Source organism: Lolium rigidum, chromosome 1 (assembly GCF_022539505.1).
Source record: "Lolium rigidum isolate FL_2022 chromosome 1, APGP_CSIRO_Lrig_0.1, whole genome shotgun sequence".
Lineage (NCBI taxonomy): Eukaryota > Viridiplantae > Streptophyta > Magnoliopsida > Poales > Poaceae > Lolium > Lolium rigidum.
The window spans coordinates 95,251,747-95,273,859 of record NC_061508.1 but is presented as its reverse complement, the minus strand read 5'-3'; the positions used below and the strand labels follow the sequence as shown (position 1 = coordinate 95,273,859).

The following is a 22,113-nucleotide window of genomic DNA, read 5'->3' as shown; positions in this document are numbered from 1 at the left end:
CATCTAGAGCTCCTTTTCTAGTAGAGGTTTTATCTTTAGCACTGCGGGTCACTGATCCGCAAGAATTTTGCTGGAATTTCACTCGAACAGCTCAAGAGGTGCAAGAAAAGGCTTAACCGTGTCTTACGGATCAAAGAGACAAAATCAAGGATCGATACGAAACAGAGCTGCTACCTTGTACGGCAGACTTGTAGGGCTGAAGCTTTGTAACATCAAAAACTGCTAAGTTGTTGGTTGGCTCCAACCTCACTAGGTCGTCAAGAAGACCATGGCTCTTCTTTGTGCATATTTGCGACAAGGGAACCGATAGAAAATGCAAAGTAAATTGGGAGCCTGCCCAGCAAAATAAGATGGGCTTGGCATCTTAAACCTTAAAAGGTTTGCTACCGTCCTTATAGTCCGTTGGCTTTGACTCGAATGAACCGATGATTCCAAAGCTTAGATTGGCCTTGGCAACCCTTTGTAACGAGAGTGATTGAAAAATGTTTGACACGGCGACTATGGCCAACATTGGTGATGGAGAGAGAGCAATTTTTGTATTCTTCTTCTAGCTTCCTGAACGTAGGCCCAAAGATATCGCTCCAAAGATTTTCATCGTTGATAAAAGAAAGAAGATGCCGGTAACGAAAGCTTTGGAGGATATATTTTGGATCTCTCGTATTGATTTGGGCCAAGGTTTTGATGCTGAGCACGTACAACCAACTCGTCACTCTCCTCTGTGAGGGGATCGGTGATACAAATTTCTTGAAAATTCACCAATGATGGATCCTACTGCGCCGCCTCGCCATCCAAGATAAAATTTGAGGGCACCATTCTAAGTTTCTAACTCCCAAGGAACCGGCCATTTGGAAATCTTGCATTCCCCTCAAATGCAAGTTTTTTCGTACCTTATCTTGCAAAATAGATTTTGGACAGCAAACCATTTGGTTAAAGGGGTTGGCCAAATTTTGACAATTGTCCCCTTTGCAATCAAGTTAAAGAATTGCCAGCTCATCTACTCTTCAGATGTCGATTTTTCCTCCGCATATGGAATGGTGTCCTGCCCTGGTGTGGGCAATATTATGTGGATACCTTGCTTTGGACAAATGAATAGAATGTCAACGATTGGTGGATGAAGATGGTCTTGGGGGCAAAGTAACTCTCGAAATGAGATGTCATCCTTACTTATGATTACGTCTTGGTAGATTTGAAAAGAGAAAAACACGGGGGGTCTTCCATCGCCATGGTTCCCTCACCAATCTTGTCATTGCAAAGATCAAAGATGAGGCTAGTATGTGGAGCATCGCTGAAATTCCGTAGGCCTTGTTTACTTCTCTCGTATTTCTCTTTCCGATAGGTATATGAATAGTAGGGGATTTGGGCGTTCATTCAATCCCCTCACATCCTCTCAAATACTCTTCCCAAAAAATGCACAGTATGATCTAGAATTTTTAGTTTAACCAAAAATATGTGGATGGTAGGAGATGAGAGGGGATATCTCGGATTTCAAACCCGGAGAAGTAAACGAAGACTTTTCGAGATTCAAAATAATTCCCTCACATCCTCATAAATACACCATAGGAGTAAATAGGCTCGGTGATGTAATCTGGGAGAGAGTAATGTGTATACGAAGTCCTAGCCTTGTTCCAAGAATTTGTTCTTAAAACATTTTTTAATTAATGAAGATGGCAAATCTGTAGGTCGAACCCTTCAGCACGTTTGTAACATTTTATTAGGCACACTTCTGTCGGTCGTGGCATTGCCGATCACTGAGCTGGATCTTCTGAATATGAAATGCGCTCCACGGAATTGGCCTCAAATATTGATTTGGGCGAAGGTTTTGATGCTGAGCACGTACAACCAACTCGTCACTCTCCTCTCTGAGGGGATCGGTGATACAAATTTCTTGGAAATTCACCAATGATGGATCCTACTGCGCTGCCTCGTCATCCAAGATAAAATTTGAGGGACCATTCTAACTCCCAAGGAACCGGCCATTTGAAAATCTTGCATTCCTCTCAAATGCAAGTTTTTTCGTGCCTTATCTTGCAAAGTAGATTTTGGACAGCAGACCATTTGGTTAAAGGGGTTGGCCAAATTGTGGCAATTGTCCCCTTTGCAATCAAGTTAAAGAATTGGCGGCTCATCTACTCTTCAGATGTCGTTTTTTCCTCCGCATATGGAATGGTGTCCTGCCCATGTGTGGGCAATATGATGTGGATACCTTGCTTTGGACAAATGAATAAAATGTCAACGATTGGTGGATGAAGATGGTCTTGGGGGCAAAGTAACTCTCGAAATGAGATGACATCCTTACTTATGATTGTGTCTTGGGAAATTTGAAAAGAGGGAAACATGAGGGTCTTCCATCGCCATGGCTCGCGCGCCAATCTTGTCATTGCAAAGATCAAAGATGAGGCTAGTATGTGGAGCATCGCTGAAATTCTTTATGCCCTGTTTACTTCTCTCGTATTATTCTTCCCAATAGGCATGAAAATGGGAGGGGATTTGCTGTTCACCCAATCATCTCACATCCTCTCAAATGTTCTTCGCCAAAATACACTAGTATGATCTAGATTTTTTAGTTTAGCAAAAAAATGTGAAGATGGGAGGAGATGAAAGGGGATATCTCAGAATTATTTAGTTCAAACCCGTAGAAGCAAACGAAATTGGGGATTTTTCGAGATTTAAAATAATTTCCTCCGATCCTCATATACACTAGAAGTAAATACTACCTCCGAGTCAAGGAATATAGCGCATGTGTATTCCAAGACAAACTTTAACCATATAAATTGAGCAACAAAATCTTGATTATATTATATGAAATTAGTATCGTTCAATTCGTATTGAAGAGAACTGTTTAATGATATAATTTCATACAAATAATTTTTATCTATTTGAAATAATTTTTGATCAAACAAAAATCTCGTAAAATGAAGACGCCTTATTCCTTGAAATGGAGGCAGTAAGGCTCAGTGATGTAATCTGGGAGAGAGTAATGGTGAAGTCCTAGCCATGTCCTAAGAATTTGTCCTTAAAACATTTTTTAATTAATGAAGATGACAAATCAGTAGGTCGAACCCTGCAGCACGTTTGCAACAGTTTATTAGCCACACTTCTGTCGGTCGTGGCATTGCCGATCACTGAGCTGGATCTTCTGAATATGAAATGCGCTCCACGGAATTAAATGTGCTCATGCCTACGAGCTGCACACTGGACTGGAGTGGAGTGAGGAAGTAAATTAATTGAAACTCCCAATGGAGGGAGAGCGTCTCGAGATCTTCAAGACTTCAAGCAGCGCGTGCCTGCTAGCTGGACAACTAGTACCTAGCTACTCCTACTCTACAGGCTACAGCAGAAAGTAATTCCTGCACTGACAGATTAATCTCGAGTCAAACCCAAGTAATCTTGTTTAACCGGCCACCACCCAGGCACCCACCTCGATTGATTGTTTGTTTACCAGCAGCAAGCAAGAACCCGACAATTGGGGATTGAAATGAGAAGTGTAAACGTAGAAATGCGCAACGCGGAAGTGAGAAATTGGTCTCTGGCAAAGTTGTAGCAACATCATCGACAACGATTTTGAGCTGAACATGTCGTTGTCTTGTTCAGTTTTGGCAAGAACCGGGCAGAGATCTATCTATGTCTGGATCCTTCCTATCTCCGTCAGCCGCAGGAGCTGCTGATTTCGCTGGAGAGGTCCGCCGGCTGCGGGCGGGCAGAGAGGCGGTCAGATGGGGCGGGGCCGGTCAGAAGATGTCGAGGACGTCGACGATGGCGGCGTTGCAGAGCGGGCAGCGTCCGCGTCCGGCGAGGAGCTCGCGGGCGCAGCCCCGGCAGAAGGTGTGGCCGCAGGGGATGAAGGCGGCGCCCTTGGCCCGCGCCATGCACACGCAGCAGCACCCGCCGCCCGCCGCGCCGGCGCCTCGGGCCGGCAGGTCCGCGTCGTCCTCCGGCCCAAACGCGTCCTGGCCCGACGGGTCCGACTCGGCGGCCGCCGTCGGGTCCTGCTCGCTCGGCGCCGCGGCGACGGCGCTCCACTGCCTGTCGGTCTGCTCCAGCAGCGCCATGAGGGACACCCTCTCCGCCTGCTCCTCCTCCTCCTCCTGATCCGTCGCCTGTGACGCCTCGGGAGGCGGCATCGGAGCGGCCAGGGCCCTGGGCGGCGCGGGCGGGGAGGCGGTCTGCGGGGCCGGGAGGGACACGGCGCGGCGGACGAACGGGTCGCCGGCGCCGCCGTACGAGCCTGGAGCCGGGGCCGGCTGGTCGTCGCGGATGATGTCGAGCAGCGTCCGCGCGGCCGCGGCCGCCGCGACGGCCGAGGGCGGCGGGGAGGAGGAGGCCCGGCGGTCGGCCTGCATGGCGGAGGCGAGGGTGACGGCGCGGCGGCCGCCGTCCTCGTCGCGCAGCTTGAGGAGGTCGCGGAGGTTGCAGGAGCCGGCCGCCGCCGGCCCCACCGCGGCCAGCTGGTCCGCCAGCGTGACGCTCCGCCGCAGCACCCTCCCGTCCATCACTCAGTCAGAAGATCCCCCAGCCGCCGCCGCCGCCGCCTGTGCGCAGAGGAGACGGCGCCCACCAGAGGAGGAGACAAGGACAGAGGGGAAGGAAGCGCCTATTCTTTGTTGTTGTAATCAGCAGCGGCAGCTAGGTCGCGCGCCGCCCTGCCGTTAATAGACGGCGTGGAGGGAGCGGGGTGGCTGGATCTAGCTCTGCTCTGCTCTGCTCGAAGGCGTGGTGGCCGGGGAATTGATCGCGGGGGGTTTTGTGGAAGTGGAAGTGGAAGGCAGCAGCAGAGCAGAGACCAAGGAAGCGAAGCAGGGGTAGTGGGAGTAATAAAGGCGGAGCGGGGAGGGACTGGACTGGACGTATGGTATGATGGGGTCGGCTGCACTGCTGCTGCTGTGCAGCAGGAGAAGAGGAAGGGAGGCGTGGGATCTGGCAATGACAGCCGGGATTTTTTTCTATATTTTTCCCCTAAAATTTCCTCCATTTTGCACTAATCTCACTAAAAATGACTAAACTTTCAAATCGGAAGGTCAACAACTCTTACAAATTTCTTTTCGAAATGTTTGATAAAAGGCTAGTCTTTTCAACAATGGAAAAAACCGCAGAGGGGTGGATGGAGGAGGGGGACTGGTGCTGCGGGTGGCGGAAACGGTGGAGTGCCTGCTGCGGTGAGGCGGCGGGACTTTACGGGACCAATTTAGGGTCAGCCGGGCGGAGGGTCTGGCGTGTCCTTGCTACTTCAACCGGTTGGCTCACGCCGTCGGTGGTGGAGGTCGTTCCCTACCGCGTGCTAGTGCGCGGTTGCCCCTAGCCGACACAACATGGCTCACGGTGAGACGACGACGGTGATTGCAAGACCGTGGTGGCGTATGCTGGTGGGTCACAAGATTGCTAGAGCGCTACGGATCGTCCGGGAATGTGGTTTTTTTTTTGGATGCCGAGAGAAATCCATGTCGTCTCGACACAGACACGATGGCGCCTATGGGTGTCGATGTCCTTCCTTAAGGGCGTCGGGGGTACATCTTCCCCCACATTCCGTAGCATACCAGGGGAAACCCTAGGACAAATCCAGGGAGCTGCATCATCTTCGTCGCTTTACTTCTTGTAGATGGTGCTTGGTACGCGCTTCAAAAATTGCTAGGAGTGTGGTGGAAATCATCCCAAGGCGCGGCGGTTGAGAGTCATCTTCGTTTTTGGCAGGCCATCGGTGTCGGCTTATTTTATCTTTTTATTCTTTTCTTGTTTCTTTTTGGGTGTGATGTGTTGTTTGCCACAACACTAGTCTCCGTCTTGTATCGGTCAGTTGCTATATATTAATATAGCGAGGGCGAAAACTTTATCGAGGAGTGTTGGGACATATTACGGAAGAACACCTGAAAGAAAAGAGGCTTACAAAGAAATCCTTCACTTTTACTTCACACACACCCTAGAAAAAAGATGATAGCACTGCCAACTCCATTGACCCGAAGTCAACGCCGGCTATCGTCAAGTTCATAGGGGACGAGATCACTTGGGATGCGGAAGGACGGGAATAGCCCTTGTGACTCCGTTGAACGGCCTCAAAGCTTGGAGGTTGAATGAGGGATGCATCATCCGCATCCGTTGAAGCCGCCCTTCGGCTATTGAATGTTGTGATCGTCCTGACTTTGAACCTCCCCCCCCCGTACAGCCCAACGCCGCAGCACACGCCGCTGCTTTGCTCCTCTTCTCTGCTACCATGGCGACTATGAGGATCTTGAATACCAACATGCACAACCGAGCCCAGCTGCGCTGAAAATTTAATTGATTTTTTTACCCTAATCTGGCTAAAAATGACTCAACATTCAAATGGGAAGGTCAACTCTTACAAAAAAAAAAATTGAACTGTTTGATAAAAGGCTAATTTTCTTTTTAGAAAAATGGAAATACCCCAAGGTTTAGTCGGTACTTTCGTTAAAGGTGGTGGATAGAGGAGGGGGGACCGGTGCCACGGGTGGCGAAAACGATAGCGTGTTTGCAACAACGCGGCGGCGGGACTTCACGGGCCCAATTCACGCTCAGTCGGGCCGGAGGGCCTGGCGTGTCCTTGCTACTTCACCCGGTCGGCTCACGCCGTCGGTGGTGGAGGTCGTTCAATATCGTGTGCTATTGCGCGGTTGCCCCTAGTCGACGTTCCTTCTTCTCGGTCTCACCGGCCTCCCAACATGGGTCACGGTGAGACGACGACGGTGATTGCAAGACCGTGGTGGCGTCTGTTGGTCGGTCGCAAGATTGGACCGTCCAGGAGTGTGGTTTTTTGGGTGCCGGGAGAAGTCCATGCCATCTCGACACCAACGTGATGGCGCATGTGGGTGTCGACGTCCTTCCCGAAGGGCGTCGGGGATAACTCTTCCACACCTTCCGTACCGTACCGGGGAAAACATTACGAACAATCCGGGCAGCTACAGCGTCTTCGTCGCTTTTAATTGTTGGAGGTGCCGCTTGGTACACGCTTCAGAGTGCTACAGACGTGGTGGAAACCCTGCGAAGGCGTAGAGGTCGAGAGTCATCTTCGTTTTCTTCGAACCACCGATATCAGCTTTATTTTTATCTTTATCTTTTCTTGTTTATTTTGGGCGTGATGTGTTGTTTGCCCCAACAGTGGTCTCGGTCTTGTATCGATCAGTTGCTATATATTAATATAGTGGGGTGAAATCCCTTATCGAGGAGTGTCGGGACATATTACGGAACAACGCCGAAAGAAAAGGAGGCTTACAAAGCAGCCCTTCACTTTTACTTCACACATACCCTAGAAAAAAGATGAAAATCAATCGGGTCTAGCATTGCCATCTCCATTGACCCGAAGCCAACGCCGGTTATCCTCGGCATTACCGGGGACGAGACCACTTGGGATGCGAGAGGACGGGAATCGCCCTCGTGACTCCGTTGAAGGGCCTCCAAGCTTGGAAGTTGAACAAGGGGTGCATCATCCGTATCCGTTGGAGCCGCCCTTCGTCTATTGAATGTTGCGATCGTCCGACTTTCCACCTCCCCGTACATCCCAATGCCGGAGCACACGCCGCTGCTTCGCTCCTCTTCCCTGCCACCATGGCGACTGTGAGGATCTTGGATACCAACATGCACAACCGCGCCCAGCTGCTCCGAAAGTTCTTATGAACCTCAACCTTATTGTTCACGGAGAGACGGATGGTGGAGTCCCTCTCCATCTCCGTTTCTAGCCTTAGGAGCGCCGTGAAGAGAGAGCCATCGCCAAAGGTCGCCATACTCGACCCCCAAGCGCTAGCGAAGCACTCCAAACTACTAGCATAACACCAAAACTTAGCACTAGACCAAACCCTAGGCTATTGGCTGCACGAGGAGGGGACCCTCGCCTTCTCGACATTCTCCATTGCCGAAGAGGAGGGGAGGGGCCCGCCCTAGATCTAGAGGAACCGAGAGGAGGAGGTGAATTGGAGCGAGAGCGGTGGGGAAGACTGAAAAGAACTACCTCTTGGAGGCTTTGACCAGCAGGTAAAAAAAAAAACTTTTGAGGATAAGGTCACGATTCCTTTCATCTGTTTTATCCTAATCCCCTTGCTGATGTCCTGTCCTGCCTTATACCAGCGCTCGCTGCCGCCGGCCGGCTTCATCTGTCCGGGCGGTGGCGGCCGGAGTTCCAGCGGCGACGGGTAGCAACGGGATGGGGATGGGTCCGACGAGCGACAAATCTGCAAAAGCAAAAGCTAGTTGCGGCAAGGATGCCATCTTTCTCACCTTTCTTCTTCTGGCCTGTGCTCTTCTTTTCAGAGCATTACGTAGTGAGAGAATGAAGTACTTTATTGATTAGGAAGGATTGTTGGCTATTTATAGTAGCCGAACGTACAAGTCGGTTCCTTTACATGCGTCTATTCCGAAGGGACGCAACTTTTCACAATGCACAGCGATTGGACAAATCACTAATATGCTAACTGCTATAGAGAATATTCTAAGGAATCTGCTAACTGCTTGATTAGCCTAAATCTAAAGCTAATTTATTCCTAACATTTACAAAAACATAAGATCTTCGAAAACATATTAGATCAGTCTTATAAGTCATCATTTTAACATAGAAGTTGGAGCTGCGTGGAGGTGGAGCCACGTGGAGCCCCGCCTAACTGATGTTCAACAACACCATGAATCACCAGCTAGACCAGGAACTGCGACGGGTTGCTCTGAATCGCGCCTTGGTGGTTTTCTTCCCCTCTAGTGCACCGCCACCGAGTCGAGATATCCTCCTCCATCCCGTCCCTAACCTGATGCATTACCATTACCCCATCCGCTCCGATATGCTCACAAGCCTCCATCTCCTTCCCAAGGAGGCTCCCACCCTCAAGCACCTCCACCACCATGCCTCAATCCAGCCGCCACCACCAATGACCGTGTTGTCTTCGTTACGCCCTCTTCGGCTTCCCCAGCCCCTCCTCAGCCTTCCTGCTGAGCATGCGGAGCTATAGCTCCCCTTTTCTTGCTCCAACTTGGCCTCTACCACCCCGCGCCTAGCACCAACCATCATCAGCGCTAGAGCTTGCCGCTAAATGTTTTTGAAGCATTAGGAGTCCTGCTGAAGCAATCAGTCAAGAGAACTCATAATCCATAATGCAATAGGCCCCAAGAAGAGCACAAATTTCTTCCTCGTGTAGTTCTATACAACTATGAGAAATCTAAATGGCTACATTTTATAATAGGAATATGGAATTATATGGTTCTGTTAGCCCCCTGGCTATATAATAAAACAAGCATAGAAAATGGGTGTTTAGTAAACGCAAAATCTATAACCATCTAAATTTGTCTTGAGAAAATGAAACACCTTTAAGAACGGGTTCACCCCTGATCATTCTTCTTGGTTCTACACCCAACAATCAGGGGCATCCAAAATGTCAAACACTGTAAAGCTTGTAAATAAAAAAAACGTCATGAATAATGGAGTGGAGGAGGGTTGTTTACCACTTTGTCTGGGGCGCCACCGATCACTCCATGCTCCTTTTTGCTGTTGCAGGCTCGCAAGTGCCTCTGGCTTGGATATCTCTCACATTGTCAAATATCCATAATCTTTCTTTCAATCTTGCAAATTAGAAGAAAATAAGTTGAATTGATTCTTCATGCTATGTCCAGCAACACATTTAGGGAAGACAGTATCCTATTGTGCCAAATAAGACAGTCTCATTTGACACAGATACAAGCCCCAAGTTATCTGCTAACTTTGTAGCGTTAACAAAGTATATACATGAGTATATTAACATGTAATTTCCGTACACAACAATCAATTAAATGAGCATCAAGAAGCCATAATTAGCTTATGACCAGTCCGATGCCCATCTAGTGAATGTACCACCTAAAGAAAAAGCGTCCAGATTTTAGACAGTCCAATGGTGAACGAGAGATATGACAGAATCAAGTACCATTTGACGCACAATAGCTCTGCTAATATGGTGGTTGAACGGAATATGCCAAGATACGAAAACTGAATGCATAATTTGACAAGTACTAATATTTATCATATGAAAACCCAGGCCAACCAGCAAGTTCATTATCATTGTTTTCAGCAGCTCCATCATACAAAACGTTTTATAATTTTGTACTGATTCCAGTAATGAGAAAGAAAAGAGGCAAAGAGAAAGAATGAAGCTTATGTTAGCTTGTTAAGATCCTCCACGTGTTCACTACAATATTATACATAATGCATCTCCACCTCAAGTAATCACATCACCTGCTTCCCGTTTTGTGCCACCATCCTTTAACTTTTCTTTTTGTATAGCACGTAAAATCATACCTATAAAAACACAATAATGTATCTCAGTTCTAAAGTATCAATGGCTGTTGACAAGGGGTAGCTAATAGAAAATTTTCCTTAAGGCTGCAAATTAACTAACTGCATACATTTTGTTCTACTGTCATGCATGATGGACAATTATGTTAGCTGAATTATGGAACCCTGACAAAAAAATGGATGCATGTCAACAGAGCTCTGCAAAGTAAGCTTCAGTATTCACTCATATTGAACTACTTAGTGGATACATCTTCACAACGAACAGAGGATGGTTAATTCTTCTTCCAGGTTCTCAATGTATCACAAAGCACCAGAAAGATGAATCTTTCAGGTGCCAGCATAGTTGAATATATTATGCTGCCCAATATGGAGTACAACATATCTAACACAAGCTAAGGCTAATAGCATTCCTTCTTGGCCATAATGCAGAACCCAGCCAGGTAATCATTCATAGATGCACATTTAAGATGCAAGTGCGTACATATGAATAAGAGTGCAAATCACAAACATTCATGTGACATCCAAGAACTTACAAACATCAGTTTTGAAACAAACCCATTGTAGCGCTTTGTATCACAATCAATTTCAATAGAATCCTCCGTTTATGCCCATATTAGCACGCACAGTGATGGAAAAAAGTGTTCTCTATTTAGCAGATCTAGAAGCATTGTTTAAGATAACTGAATGATATGTAAAGAAATATAAGTCTCATTATTACCCCACCTGTAGCAAATATATTTGTAGCAATTATGTCTATCTCTTTCATTTTCTCTAGTCAAAGAAATATATAAAGTCTCATTATTACCCCAAATCCGTTGATGAAAGCAATCAGTAGGAGAAGCTATGTCATAGCCAAATCGCAACATTTCCTTTCTCTTTTCTTCTTTTCTTCACCATTAAACATGATTAGTTAGGTTGTCATTCCTGTTTACAAAAGAGCGGGTCAAGGAATCGTCTAAAAAAATTTAGGGCAAGCAATGGTGTAACAAAATTCAGTATAAGCAATCCTCTAAAAAAAATCAGTTATGTATATCCAGCAGCAGCAGGTAGCTATCGTCTAGCAAATATCAGCTAGAATTTGTCTCGTCTCTAGCAAGTACGGACCAGCATATAACGATGACACAATCAGCTTGCATCTACTCAATTTGTAATTGGTAGTATTTATTTGCTGGATACAACACCAGCAACCTTTTTTATGAGCAATACAGAAAAAAAACTCACCTTTCCATGAACCAATCTGGATGAAAAATCAAAGGGTCAGCAAGCACATACCAAACGATCAACAGCGGACGAACGGCCTGCGACCAAGATATTTGCGCCAAACAGACCGAGGAGGCGGCCTCGTCGGCGTCCTTGCAGCCAACACCATCTTCAGCACCATAGAAATATGCATCCAGCTGACCGGAGGCTAGCTAGGAGCTCCCCAGGTTTGTGATCAAATCTGTGTACCACATCAATGGAGAGTGGAATAGCAACAAAAGATTTGGAAAATAGGGGGCATCAGTGGTGCTGTTTTGCCGTTCTTCCCTCTCAATCTATCTATTCCCAGTTTATCTCTTTAGTTCTCTCAATTTCTTACAGGAACCACTCCAACCTTTGCCTCCCACGAGCAGTGGTGGCTTTCCCTTCTAGCTCCTCCCCATCCTTTGCCTCCCACGTGCAGTGGTGGATTTCCCCTCTCTGATTCTTTGCCGGGCGTCTTCCTGGCCGGATTGAGGGAGGTGGCCTCATCATTCCCCATCTCTAATCACGAGATATGGAATTCTCTCCCTCGAAAATGATTGCCCGAGTGGAAGTTAACCCTACCGCCCTCTCTCACCACGCGAGAAAAAGGTCTATCGAAGCGGCAGCAGGAAGCTGCCTCGCTGGAGGTGGACCAGCTTCTTCGTCGGTATCGTACCGGCACGCGGTGGAGAAACATCTTGGGCGTATCCAGTAATAATATGATCGGTATCACGCATATGACATGTGTCAATTATTTACAGATTTCGTTGAAGTTCACTACGTAGATGAAAACAAGATCAAGAAAATTCAAGATGGACAGGACGAATTAGATCATTACCTGGACGCATATGCGGATCGGTTGCGGCGGCCATTGGGAGACATGGGCCTGCTGCCATGGCTTCTGGTAGGAAGATCGACGAAGACGGCGGTGGCGGCATGTGTTCTGCTTGATTTCAGCCACGCGAGGATGACATAAAGGAACCGGTATTGTGGCAAGTGAATTGGTGGGAGGGCAAAATGGTCTAAAAAATATGCTTGGCGAAATCTTCGACCGGAGGAAACAGAACCAGTTCCTCCTTTTTATATAGTAGAAAAAAATTGGTGGCTACTAATTTTACTACCTTATACTCGTGTCTTCAGCCTTCCTGAGAGACACAAGCCCAGGTTGATGTATTGTTTACTATAAACATATTTCTTTGCTTATGATAATCATGTTTGTTCCTTCTTTGTTACCTTGTTAAAGATAGCCTGGTATTCACTTATCTTTTGGTGTCATGGCTAGAGTTGTTATTTCTGTGACATTGGATAATTATGTGTGGTTAGTGTTTGTTTAGAATGTAGAATCTTGTGTTTAGCCATGATTCTATAATCATGTAAAGTATATATGGTTATCAAACATTTCTCCTTATGCCCTCTTGTTATAATTTGTAATGATTACATCTAGTGTTTGTGAGCATTTCATTTATGTTATTACAAATAATACATTCGAGTCTTTGCTGATATTTTGTATGAAGTAACTACAAAAATCTTCTCACAAAATATCAACAAACTCGAAGGCAGTCCTTGTACAATCTAGTGACATATACGAAATGCTCACAAACACTATAATCAATATAAACTACAACCAGAGAGCATAAGGAGAAAATCATTGATAGCATGTGACTATCCATGATTATACATCACCACGGAAAAAAAACATGTTACATGCTAACACAAACAATAATCACAGTTAATTATCCAATGTCAAAAAAATAACAATTTAGCCATTACATCAAAAGATAAGTTAATATGAGACCATCTTTAACTCTATCTCAAATAACAACATACATGCATGATTATCCATAAGCACAAAAATATTTCTATACAAAAATGCATTAACAAGAAGCTCGTGCCTCTCAAAGAAGGTTAACCACATAAGGATATTGCCGGTCACAGCAGTATGAGCGGCAGATTGAGGATTGGAGAGGAACATCTCAGCAGCTTCAAAAGAGGTCACCGAAACACTTCACCTGCGTGCAACCGGCTATATGATTGGCAACATGATTGTGTATGGGTATTTTTTATTAGGGGAAGGTCTACTTACAACCTATAAGAGATAGCCCGTTGCCGCCATTGCAACACGCGGGCGATACAACCAGCAATCCGCCGAACTCAGATCAGCCGTCAAGGTTTCGGCATCGCAGCAGATATGGACTCCATGGATCCACTTTTCCCTTCTCGAAGCTGCATAATTCTTTTTCACAAGGCTGTGTTTCTATTTAAAGAATATGATATGGGGGACAATAATCAAGGCAACACGTTTCTATTCCCTCTTTTCCCATCCTAAATCTTTGCAATAAATATGAATACATCTGCAGTAAATACGAAAAAATCACAAAAAAAAGGAAACTAGGTCGATCTCGTTGAGGATGGTTTCATGGGATTTTAGCAACGAGAGGTTTAAAAAATATTTGAGAGGTTGTCTCGAAAAAAAAGTTAGATAGGAGGATAGCGTGGCTTTTGAAGCCACGGTACGAACAACAAAGCGACTCACCTTCTAGTTTCCTAGTAAAGCCCCGCGGTGCCACAGCCGTGTCACATCACCGTGGTCAGTGCGGCCGGCAGCGATGTCGGCCTCTCTTCCGTTCGAAAGAGAGGGAGACGTGGGGTGGGCGGCGCAGCGGCCGACGGCGGCTTCCCCTTCAGATTGGTTTTGTGGCGTACAATTTTAGAGATTACTGGCATCCAATTCTATAAATAGAGTTTCGGCGGCTGGATGGGCCTGTGGGCTGTGGAGCAGCTTGTTCACTACAAGGCCTTTTTCTTCCTCTAATATTTTCCGTGCAATTAGGGCATCATCAGGATTCTCAAGAAAAAAAACTAGGGCATCATCATTATAGACTCAAAAAAAGGCATGACCATATCCTCAAAAACAAAAAGAGCATCAAACAAATCCAATAAAAAAATAGAGGTGGTTAGAACATCCACTGCCAAATCTTTTTTTTTTTTGAGAAACACAGTACAAACGCAAAATTCACATACACGCGCATACACTCATCTCTATGGACGCATACCCGCACACCCTACCCCTGCGAGCACCTCCGGAAGAGTGAGCTGGTGGATTGGATCTTGAAATTGACGAAGTCACCACAGGCGCCTGCTGTGGACGGGAACATCGCCTCCCAGTAAATGAATATTCCACCTTTATGAGACACGTAGATATCAAATCTGGGGTTTGAACTCTGGTGGGCTGGGGGTATTACCACCCAACCTCAGGTTGGTTCTCAGTGCCAAATCTATTTGAGCGAGATGTTAGTGCAACCTCAAAAGAGCAAGATGAGTGCATGAGGAGTATATATGTTCTCAAAAGACCCAAATATGAGAAGATTTCATAACTCTATCTAAGGAGAGAGAAACTAGCGCGCTGTTTTATTATCAAGACGATTTTAATTATCCATCAGAAACACCAATTATGCATGAGCCCAGTTATTGGTCGGTGGGATGAAGAATTTGTAAAGCAAACTTCCTAGTCCATTGGTATTTGGGAGGATCCTGTCAAAGTGTCAATTCCTTTTTTTCGAAACACCCTGGCAATTCCTCTAAATGATTCAATAGAAGATTTCATATCATGGCACTACGGTAAAAATGGGTAAGTGGGATTTCCAACATCGACACAAGATTTGACATACCAATGGTGTTAGCAATGCTGATGTCTTCAGATATCGGGGTAAGCCAAATAAAGAAGATGCTTCTCTATGAGTGGCGATGCTGTTCTGCAGCAAAAAAACGCTGACCAGGTTCAAACGTTCGGTTGCATAAAGGTTTGAGAGATTTATGCTGTGACCTGCGGCATCCAAAACATCGAAGATAATTTGAAGTTGAGAAGAAAGTTGCATCTGAAGCAAAATGCCAATTATTTGCAAATTTGTGTAGCAGGAGCATCCCACCGAAGCAAAGTTCTGCATTGATTAATTGGCCAAATTTGTGTCATAAAGAGATTACATAAATCTCTAGGTGATCACCATGTGTTAACAAGTGAAATCAAATTATCTTTTGTTTCCAAAGAAATGTTTTGCTTTTAGCTTTATCAGAACTCCCCAATCACGAGGTAAAGCCTGTCACTGAAGCAGAACTAGTGCTTGGACAGACAATTTTAATTATGGAGAACTCCCCAGTCGCAAGGTAAATCCAATCAGAACTAGTGCTTGACAAGACATGCACTTGATACTCAAGACACGTTTAATCATGCCAAATTACATTGTCACTATCCATCACAAATATCAGTGAATGGCACAATATTTTGCATCCAAAGGCGATTTTAGCTATCCGTAAAAAAAAAACCAATTAAAGTCGTACACTGAATAGCATCAAGAAAAAAGAGGTAAATCCTGCCATTGAAGCAGAAGTACTGCTTCACAAGGCACTCGGCAAGGCAGTTTAATTATGCAGGACTACATAGTCATTATCATCACAAATATCAGTGAATGACACACACTAAACAGCAGCTGGAACAAACAGAGGTAAAATAGCATGCCCTGTAAGCAAAGGAGAGGCTCCGGGCAAGCACGAGACGCAAGAAATCAGCTTCATATTAGTACGAAGACAACTTCAGTATAGCGCCTTGTCTATATCATTGAATTACGGGTGCTCTATGGCCTTCTTTGCAGAGATCCGCTTTGCTGGCTCATACTGCAGCATTTTCTGCAAGAATAACAGTGATGCAGGTTAAGACAACATTCTGAAAAGAGGGCCTCTTCTTTTATGTTTGAGATCATACTTGCCAACACCAGGCGCAAGGACCAAGATTGTACAAATGCACATGATGGATGACTAATCTCAAGCAGATCAATACCATTTGCGTCAAGACTGGGAATTACCGAAAACAACTTTGAGACGTTGAACTGACGATACTCATACCAGTTCAGGAGCTTGCCTACTCCTGGCCAGACCTCCTCATTTGGAGTGCCCAGCATCCTAGCATTCAAATACCAAGATGGACCATCATCATCGACATCTCATAAACCCTAGTACTAATGTCAGCGGGAGATAAATAAGAGTGAACAATGTGTGGTGTGGTACGGTACTTGAAAGTGTGCAGGAGCTGCTGCACCTCAGAATCTCCAGGGAAAAGTGCAGTGGTGGTATGGTCTTCAGATAGAAAGGTAATTGTATGATAATTTTACTAGCTTATGCGAGAGAGAGTTCATGTTAAGCTCTCTTCTTGGAGTATTAGTCTTTTAATGCTAATCATTTCAACTTAGTTTTAATTCAAGTACAATAGAAGGTCGGCGGCGGCGGCTCCCCTTCAGATTGGTTTGATGCCGTACCCTAGTATCGATTACTGTAGCTTCCGTGGGCTTAACTGGAACTTCGACGGGTGGTTCTTGGAGTTATGGGCCTGTGGAGCAGCTCTGCCGCTACAAGGCCTTTTCCTTCCTCGCCTATTTTACTTGGCATCACCAAATCCAATAAAAATTTAATCATGATTTTTTTGAATTTTAGAGAGAAAAACGATGGTTATTTTAAACTTATCTGATTCAATAGAAGGTCTATTGCGAAATCTATTGCATATGTTATTTCAAGCAACCCGTTCCATACTCTCCCTACCGAAAGAGTATAGTAGCTCAGGACATTACATTTTATCAAGACGATTTTAATTGTAAATCACCAACACCACACTGAATCGCAAGGTAAAGACAGTTTAATTGCCGAGCACCATAGTCATTAGTGAGGCTTGAAGCAAATATCAAGCTGATTTTAGTTTTTTTTTTGCGAAAAGACTGTATTAGCTATTAGATCACAAACGCCAACGAATGGCGTAGCAGCTAGTAAAAAAGAGGTCCTTGAAGCAGAAGTACTGTTGCATAAGACATTCAGCAAGACAGTTTAATTATGCAGGACGCTACATAATCATTATCCATCACAGATACCAGTGAATGACGCACACTAAACAGCAGCTGGAAAAACAGTGGTAAAAAGTATGCCGTGGAAGCAAAAGGGATGCTTCCAGGCAAGCACAAGTCGCAAGAAATCGGGTTCATGCTAGTCTTCAGTACAGCTCCTTGTCTACGTCATCGAAGTAGGGGTGCTCCATTGCCTTCTTTGCAGAGATCCTCTTTGCCGGCTCATACTGCAGCATTTTCTGCAACAGTGAACCAGGTTAGGACAGCATTCTAAAAAGAGCACCTCCTCTTTTATGTTTGCTTTAACAGTTATCCCCAGCAACAGGCTAATACAAATGCACATGGTAGATGACTGACTAACCTCAAGCAGATCAATACCATCAGCGTCGAGACTGGGAATTACTTTAGACAAGGGTGAGACATTCCACTGAGGGTACTCGTGCCAGTTGGGGAGCTTGCCCACTCCTGGCCAGACCTCCTCATTTGGAGTGCCCAGCAACCTATCATTCATTCAAAAACAAGACACACCATCAACATCTCATATACTATGGTACTAATGTCAGGCAGAAATAAAATAACATTGGACAAGGTGCGGTACTGTACTTGAAAATGTGCAGGAGCTGCTGCACCTCAGAGTCTCCAGGGAACAGGGCAGAGGTGGTGATCAATTCAGCTGCCAGTTTTACAAGGAGTTCAGCATATCTGTATATAGCTGAGTTGAATCTGAAGAAGTGCTTATCTACAACATCCATGTAGAATCGAGCTCATCTTACCAAATATGCAGCCGACGGACCACATATCAACAGGCGTGGAGTAGTGTGTGGCGCCAAGAAGGACCTCGGGAGCCCTGTACCACAGAGTCAGGATCTGCAAAGGGATTCAGATTGCGTCATGAAGAGCAGATCAAGGAAGGACAATCGTGCAGAAACAACCGCCAGGTGCTAAAACTCGTAGCAGGAACTAGGAAGCGGACCTCGTGCGTGTACTTCTTGAGGGGAACCGTGAAGGCACGGCTGAGCCCGAGGTCGGCGATCTTGAGCGCCATGGTCTTGCGGTCCATGAGCAGGTTGTGCGGCTTGAGGTCGCGGTGCAGGACGCCGCGGCCGTGGCAGAAGGCCACGCCCTTGCAGAGCTGGTACATCAGGATCTGCACGCGAATCAACGGATTAAACGCTGTCGGGAACATTCAGACAAACACCTGGCGTGCAAGATCTGGGAAACGAACGACAAGAGACCGAGATCGGTGGGGGTGAGGAGGAGAATGGATTACCTTGACTGTGTGTGCGGGGATCTTCTCGTGGTTCTGGCGGTGTCCGCGGATGAACTTCTTGAGGTCGGTGTCCATGTACTCGAAGACGAGGTAGAGGATGGTCTGTCCTTCCTTGTTCTGGCCCTGCTTGAGGTCGAGCAGGCGCACGACGTGCGGGTCCTCGGACAGCATCCGCAGCAGGGAGACCTCCCTGAGCGCCGTGGGCGGGACGCCCTCGTCGTCCTCCGGGAGGCGCGTCTTCTTGAGCGCCACGATCCGGCCCGTGGCCTTCTCCCGGGCCTTGTACACCTTGCCGTACGTGCCCTCCCCGACCTTCTCCAGCTTCTCGTACAGGTCCATGGCGCGCATCTCGTCGCCCCCCGTCGTCGCCATGGGCGGCGCTCCCTGGTGCTGGAGGGTCGCCATCGCGCAGATCCGCCGCTACCTCTCTGTCTCTCTCGCGGGCTGTTGTTGTGCGGGATTGGGGATGGATGGAGGCGTGGTGGGGCTAGGGTTTGTGGTTGATTTGGGGGAATCGTGGGGGAGATTTGTACGCGAGAGAGCCGTTTGATGGGGGGGCGCTCCAACGGTTGCCTTTTCAGATTTCGAATTTCGAATTCTCAAGTTTTTCTTTAGAATTGTATCAATCTATACGTGGTCGGTGGGATCAGCGAATGGGCCGTTGCTACCTCACAGCCCGTCGTTCGGCGGCTGAATCGCCCAAAAGACGGCACCGATGCGTCTCACGGTCCCGCCGGTCCCAACAGTGCACGCGGCGGCGCGATTCATTCGGTTCGCTGGCTACTTGGCTCGCGCACGGAAGACAAATAAAATGGCATGAAATTAAAAAAAAAAAGAGAAAATTTGTTAGGTTTCATTGATTCAAACATAATTTACATACTCATGTGCGCGGTAGTTTAAAACTAGAGTGAAATAATATGAATCGGAGGAAGTAGTTTAAAACTAAAATCTAAACTAATTCAGGCGCCGCCATCTTCTTTGTCGTCGGAGACAAGGTCGACAAAGGGCGGTGGCATCCAGAGCTGCTGAGGCCAAGCAGGGACCTCCGCTGGTTGCGCGTACTGCGGAGGCGGTTGCGCGAAATGTGGTGACATCGCTGACGGTGGAGGTGGAACCTTTTGGCTGTCCCATGCTGCATGTGGTGGCGCGTGCGGAGGTAGCGGTGGTGTCGTTGCCTAATCGACGGTGCCTCGGAGGAGGGATCCTCACGAGGGGGAGAAGAAGTAGGGGCCATAGAGCGGAGAGTCCTCGGGACGGTGGTACGCGATTTACCCACCTTCGGAACACCTGCTCGAAGACATGGCCTACTACTGCTTGTCTGGAATTATCTGGACGCTTTCGCGTTGTTACAATGAGTTGTGGTTGTGCCTCTAGGGCTTCCGGGATCCGGCTTATAAAGGCGCACGGATCTAGGGTTTACACGAAGAGTCCTAGCCGGAATACAAGTTGCCTAACTACGGTACAATATCTTGCCGTGTACGTCAAGGATCCGCCTTCCATCTATGTCGTGCAGGATCCGGATACCTTATGGGCCTCTACGGATCCGGCCCCCTTCGTAGGTCGGTTGGGATCCGGCTCCTCGCTCCTGGGCTGGATTTCATCTTTCAGGATCTACAACAACTGGGCCGCCCGATGGGCCATATGCCACATCACCATCTGTGGGCCACCCGGGCTTGCCGGATCGAGACCAGGCCGTTGATATACCCATAAAGTATACCCACAACAGTAGCCTCCAAAGTTCTCCGAGATTCATCATTCTTCCGACTTCATTTAACTCAGATCCGAAGAGAATCTTGAAGAGCTTCCAAAATTTACTTGTTTCCGACGTCGTCTTCTTGGAAATCATCTGTTCTTCAGTAACGGCAATTTAGCAGAGTTTCCACTTATCCCGCGCACAACTTCCTCTTTTCCCGCGCTAAATTTTCGGAGATACAAATCTTTAACCAGAAATTTCGGAAGCGCACAGTTAAGTTACCTCCACAGTTAAGTTACCTCCACGCCATTTTACCGTTTTTGACCTAAGAGATGTGTCAGCCATCCAACAGTGTGACCATTCCGTTTCCACCATTGGATCCGAATCACGAATCCCCGCGCGAAGTCTATAAATACCCCCGCGCGCGGTAACTTTCCCATTCTTTCACCACAATCCCCACTTCATCTTCTTCCTCCCGCAGCGCCGCTCGCCAGATCTGATCTCCGGCGATCTTCCGCACGGAGAGCTTCGCCCGCCACCACTCCAAGGTCTTCCTCGACCTGAGATTCCCACGGTTGATCGGGAAAACATCTCCGCCGCCAATCCATGGTCATCGGAAGCTTGATACGTCTCCAACGTATCTATAATTTCTTATGTTCCATGCTAGTTTTATGACAATACCTCCATGTTTTGTTCACACTTTATATCGTTTTGATGCATTTTCCGGAACTAACCTATTAACGAGATGCCGAAGTGCCAGTTCCTGTTTTGTGCTGTTTTTGGTTTCAGAAATCCTACAAAGGAAATATTCTCGGAATTGGAAGAAATCAACGCCCAGGGTCTTATATTTCACGGATGCTTCCAAAGAGCCAGAGAGGGACCAGAGGGGAGCCCTGGGGGCCCCAGCCCACATGGCGGCGCGGCCAAGGGGGGGGGGGCGCCCCCCTATGGTCTGGCTCCACCAGGACTCCTCCGAGGCTGCCCTTCCGCCTATATAAAGCCTTCGTCGCGAAAACCCTATGAGAATAAGCCACGATACTAGAAAAGTTCCAGAGCCGCTGCCATCGCGAAGCCAAGATTCGGGGGACGGAAGTCTCTGCTCCGGCACGCCGCCGGGACGGGGAATTGCCCCCGGAAGGCATCTCCATCGACACCACCGCCATCTTCATCGCCGGCTCGTCGTCTCCTATGATGAGGAGGGAGTAGTTCTCCCTCGAGGCTAAGGGCTGTGCACGGTAGCTATGTGGTTCATCTCTCTCTCCCATGGTGTGATCTTTATGTGATCATGAGCTTTGTATCACTATTAATCTATGTGCTACTCTAGTGATGTTATTAAAGTAGTCTATTCCTCCTCCATGATGTAATGTTGACAGTGTGTGCATCACGTAGTACTTGGCGTAGGTTATGATTGTGATCTCTTGTAGATTATGAAGTTAACTATTACTATGATAGTATTGATGCGATCTATTCCCCCTTTCATAGCTATTGTTGACGAGTGTGTATGCTATGTTAGTACTCGGTCTAAATTGCAACGGTCTATTATGCACTCTAGAGGTTACTTAAATATGAATTCCGAATGTTGTGGAGCTTGTTTACTCCGGCTTGAGGGAGCTCTTGTAGCCCTACACAATGAATGGTGTTTGTTATCCAACAAGAGAGTGTTTGAAGTAGCATAAGAGAAGAGAACTTATTTATTTATGTGATCATTATTGAGAGTGTCCACTAGTGAAAGTATGATCCCTAGGCCTTGTTTCTAAGCATTGAAACCCCGTTTATTTACTGTTCTACTGCATGT

At 46.8% G+C, this 22,113-nt stretch overlaps 2 protein-coding genes and 1 long non-coding RNA gene across 6 annotated transcripts; all 3 read right to left on the bottom strand.

The window, feature by feature from the left end:
• Positions 1–3,728: 3,728 nt before the first annotated feature.
• Positions 3,729–4,490, bottom strand: LOC124680762. The gene has a single exon (XM_047215815.1). It carries the CDS (start codon positions 4,488–4,490, stop codon positions 3,729–3,731), a length of 762 nt encoding a protein of 253 aa, XP_047071771.1.
• Positions 4,491–8,637: 4,147 nt separating this feature from the next.
• Positions 8,638–12,372, bottom strand: LOC124678071. Of its 4 annotated transcripts, none has more exons than XR_006994322.1 (4): positions 12,312–12,372; positions 11,055–11,173; positions 9,427–10,252; positions 8,638–9,040 (listed from the first exon to the last, which is right to left on the bottom strand). It is a non-coding gene; the product is annotated as an uncharacterized LOC124678071 (long non-coding RNA). The 4 variants fall into 4 exon arrangements; XR_006994324.1 differs by lacking the exon at positions 12,312–12,372 and having other exon boundaries at positions 9,427–9,543; positions 10,190–10,252; positions 11,055–11,869; XR_006994321.1 differs by lacking the exon at positions 12,312–12,372 and having other exon boundaries at positions 8,638–9,043; positions 11,055–11,869.
• Positions 12,373–17,305: 4,933 nt separating this feature from the next.
• Positions 17,306–19,030, bottom strand: LOC124678061 (cyclin-dependent kinase B2-1). Its single transcript, XM_047214001.1, has 6 exons — positions 18,626–19,030; positions 18,329–18,502; positions 18,129–18,222; positions 17,959–18,028; positions 17,717–17,855; positions 17,306–17,594 (listed from the first exon to the last, which is right to left on the bottom strand). The coding sequence occupies exons 1-6, from the start codon at positions 19,028–19,030 to the stop codon at positions 17,502–17,504; spliced, it is 975 nt and encodes a 324-aa protein (XP_047069957.1). The 3' UTR covers positions 17,306–17,501.
• Between the last annotated feature and the right edge of the window lie 3,083 nt (positions 19,031–22,113).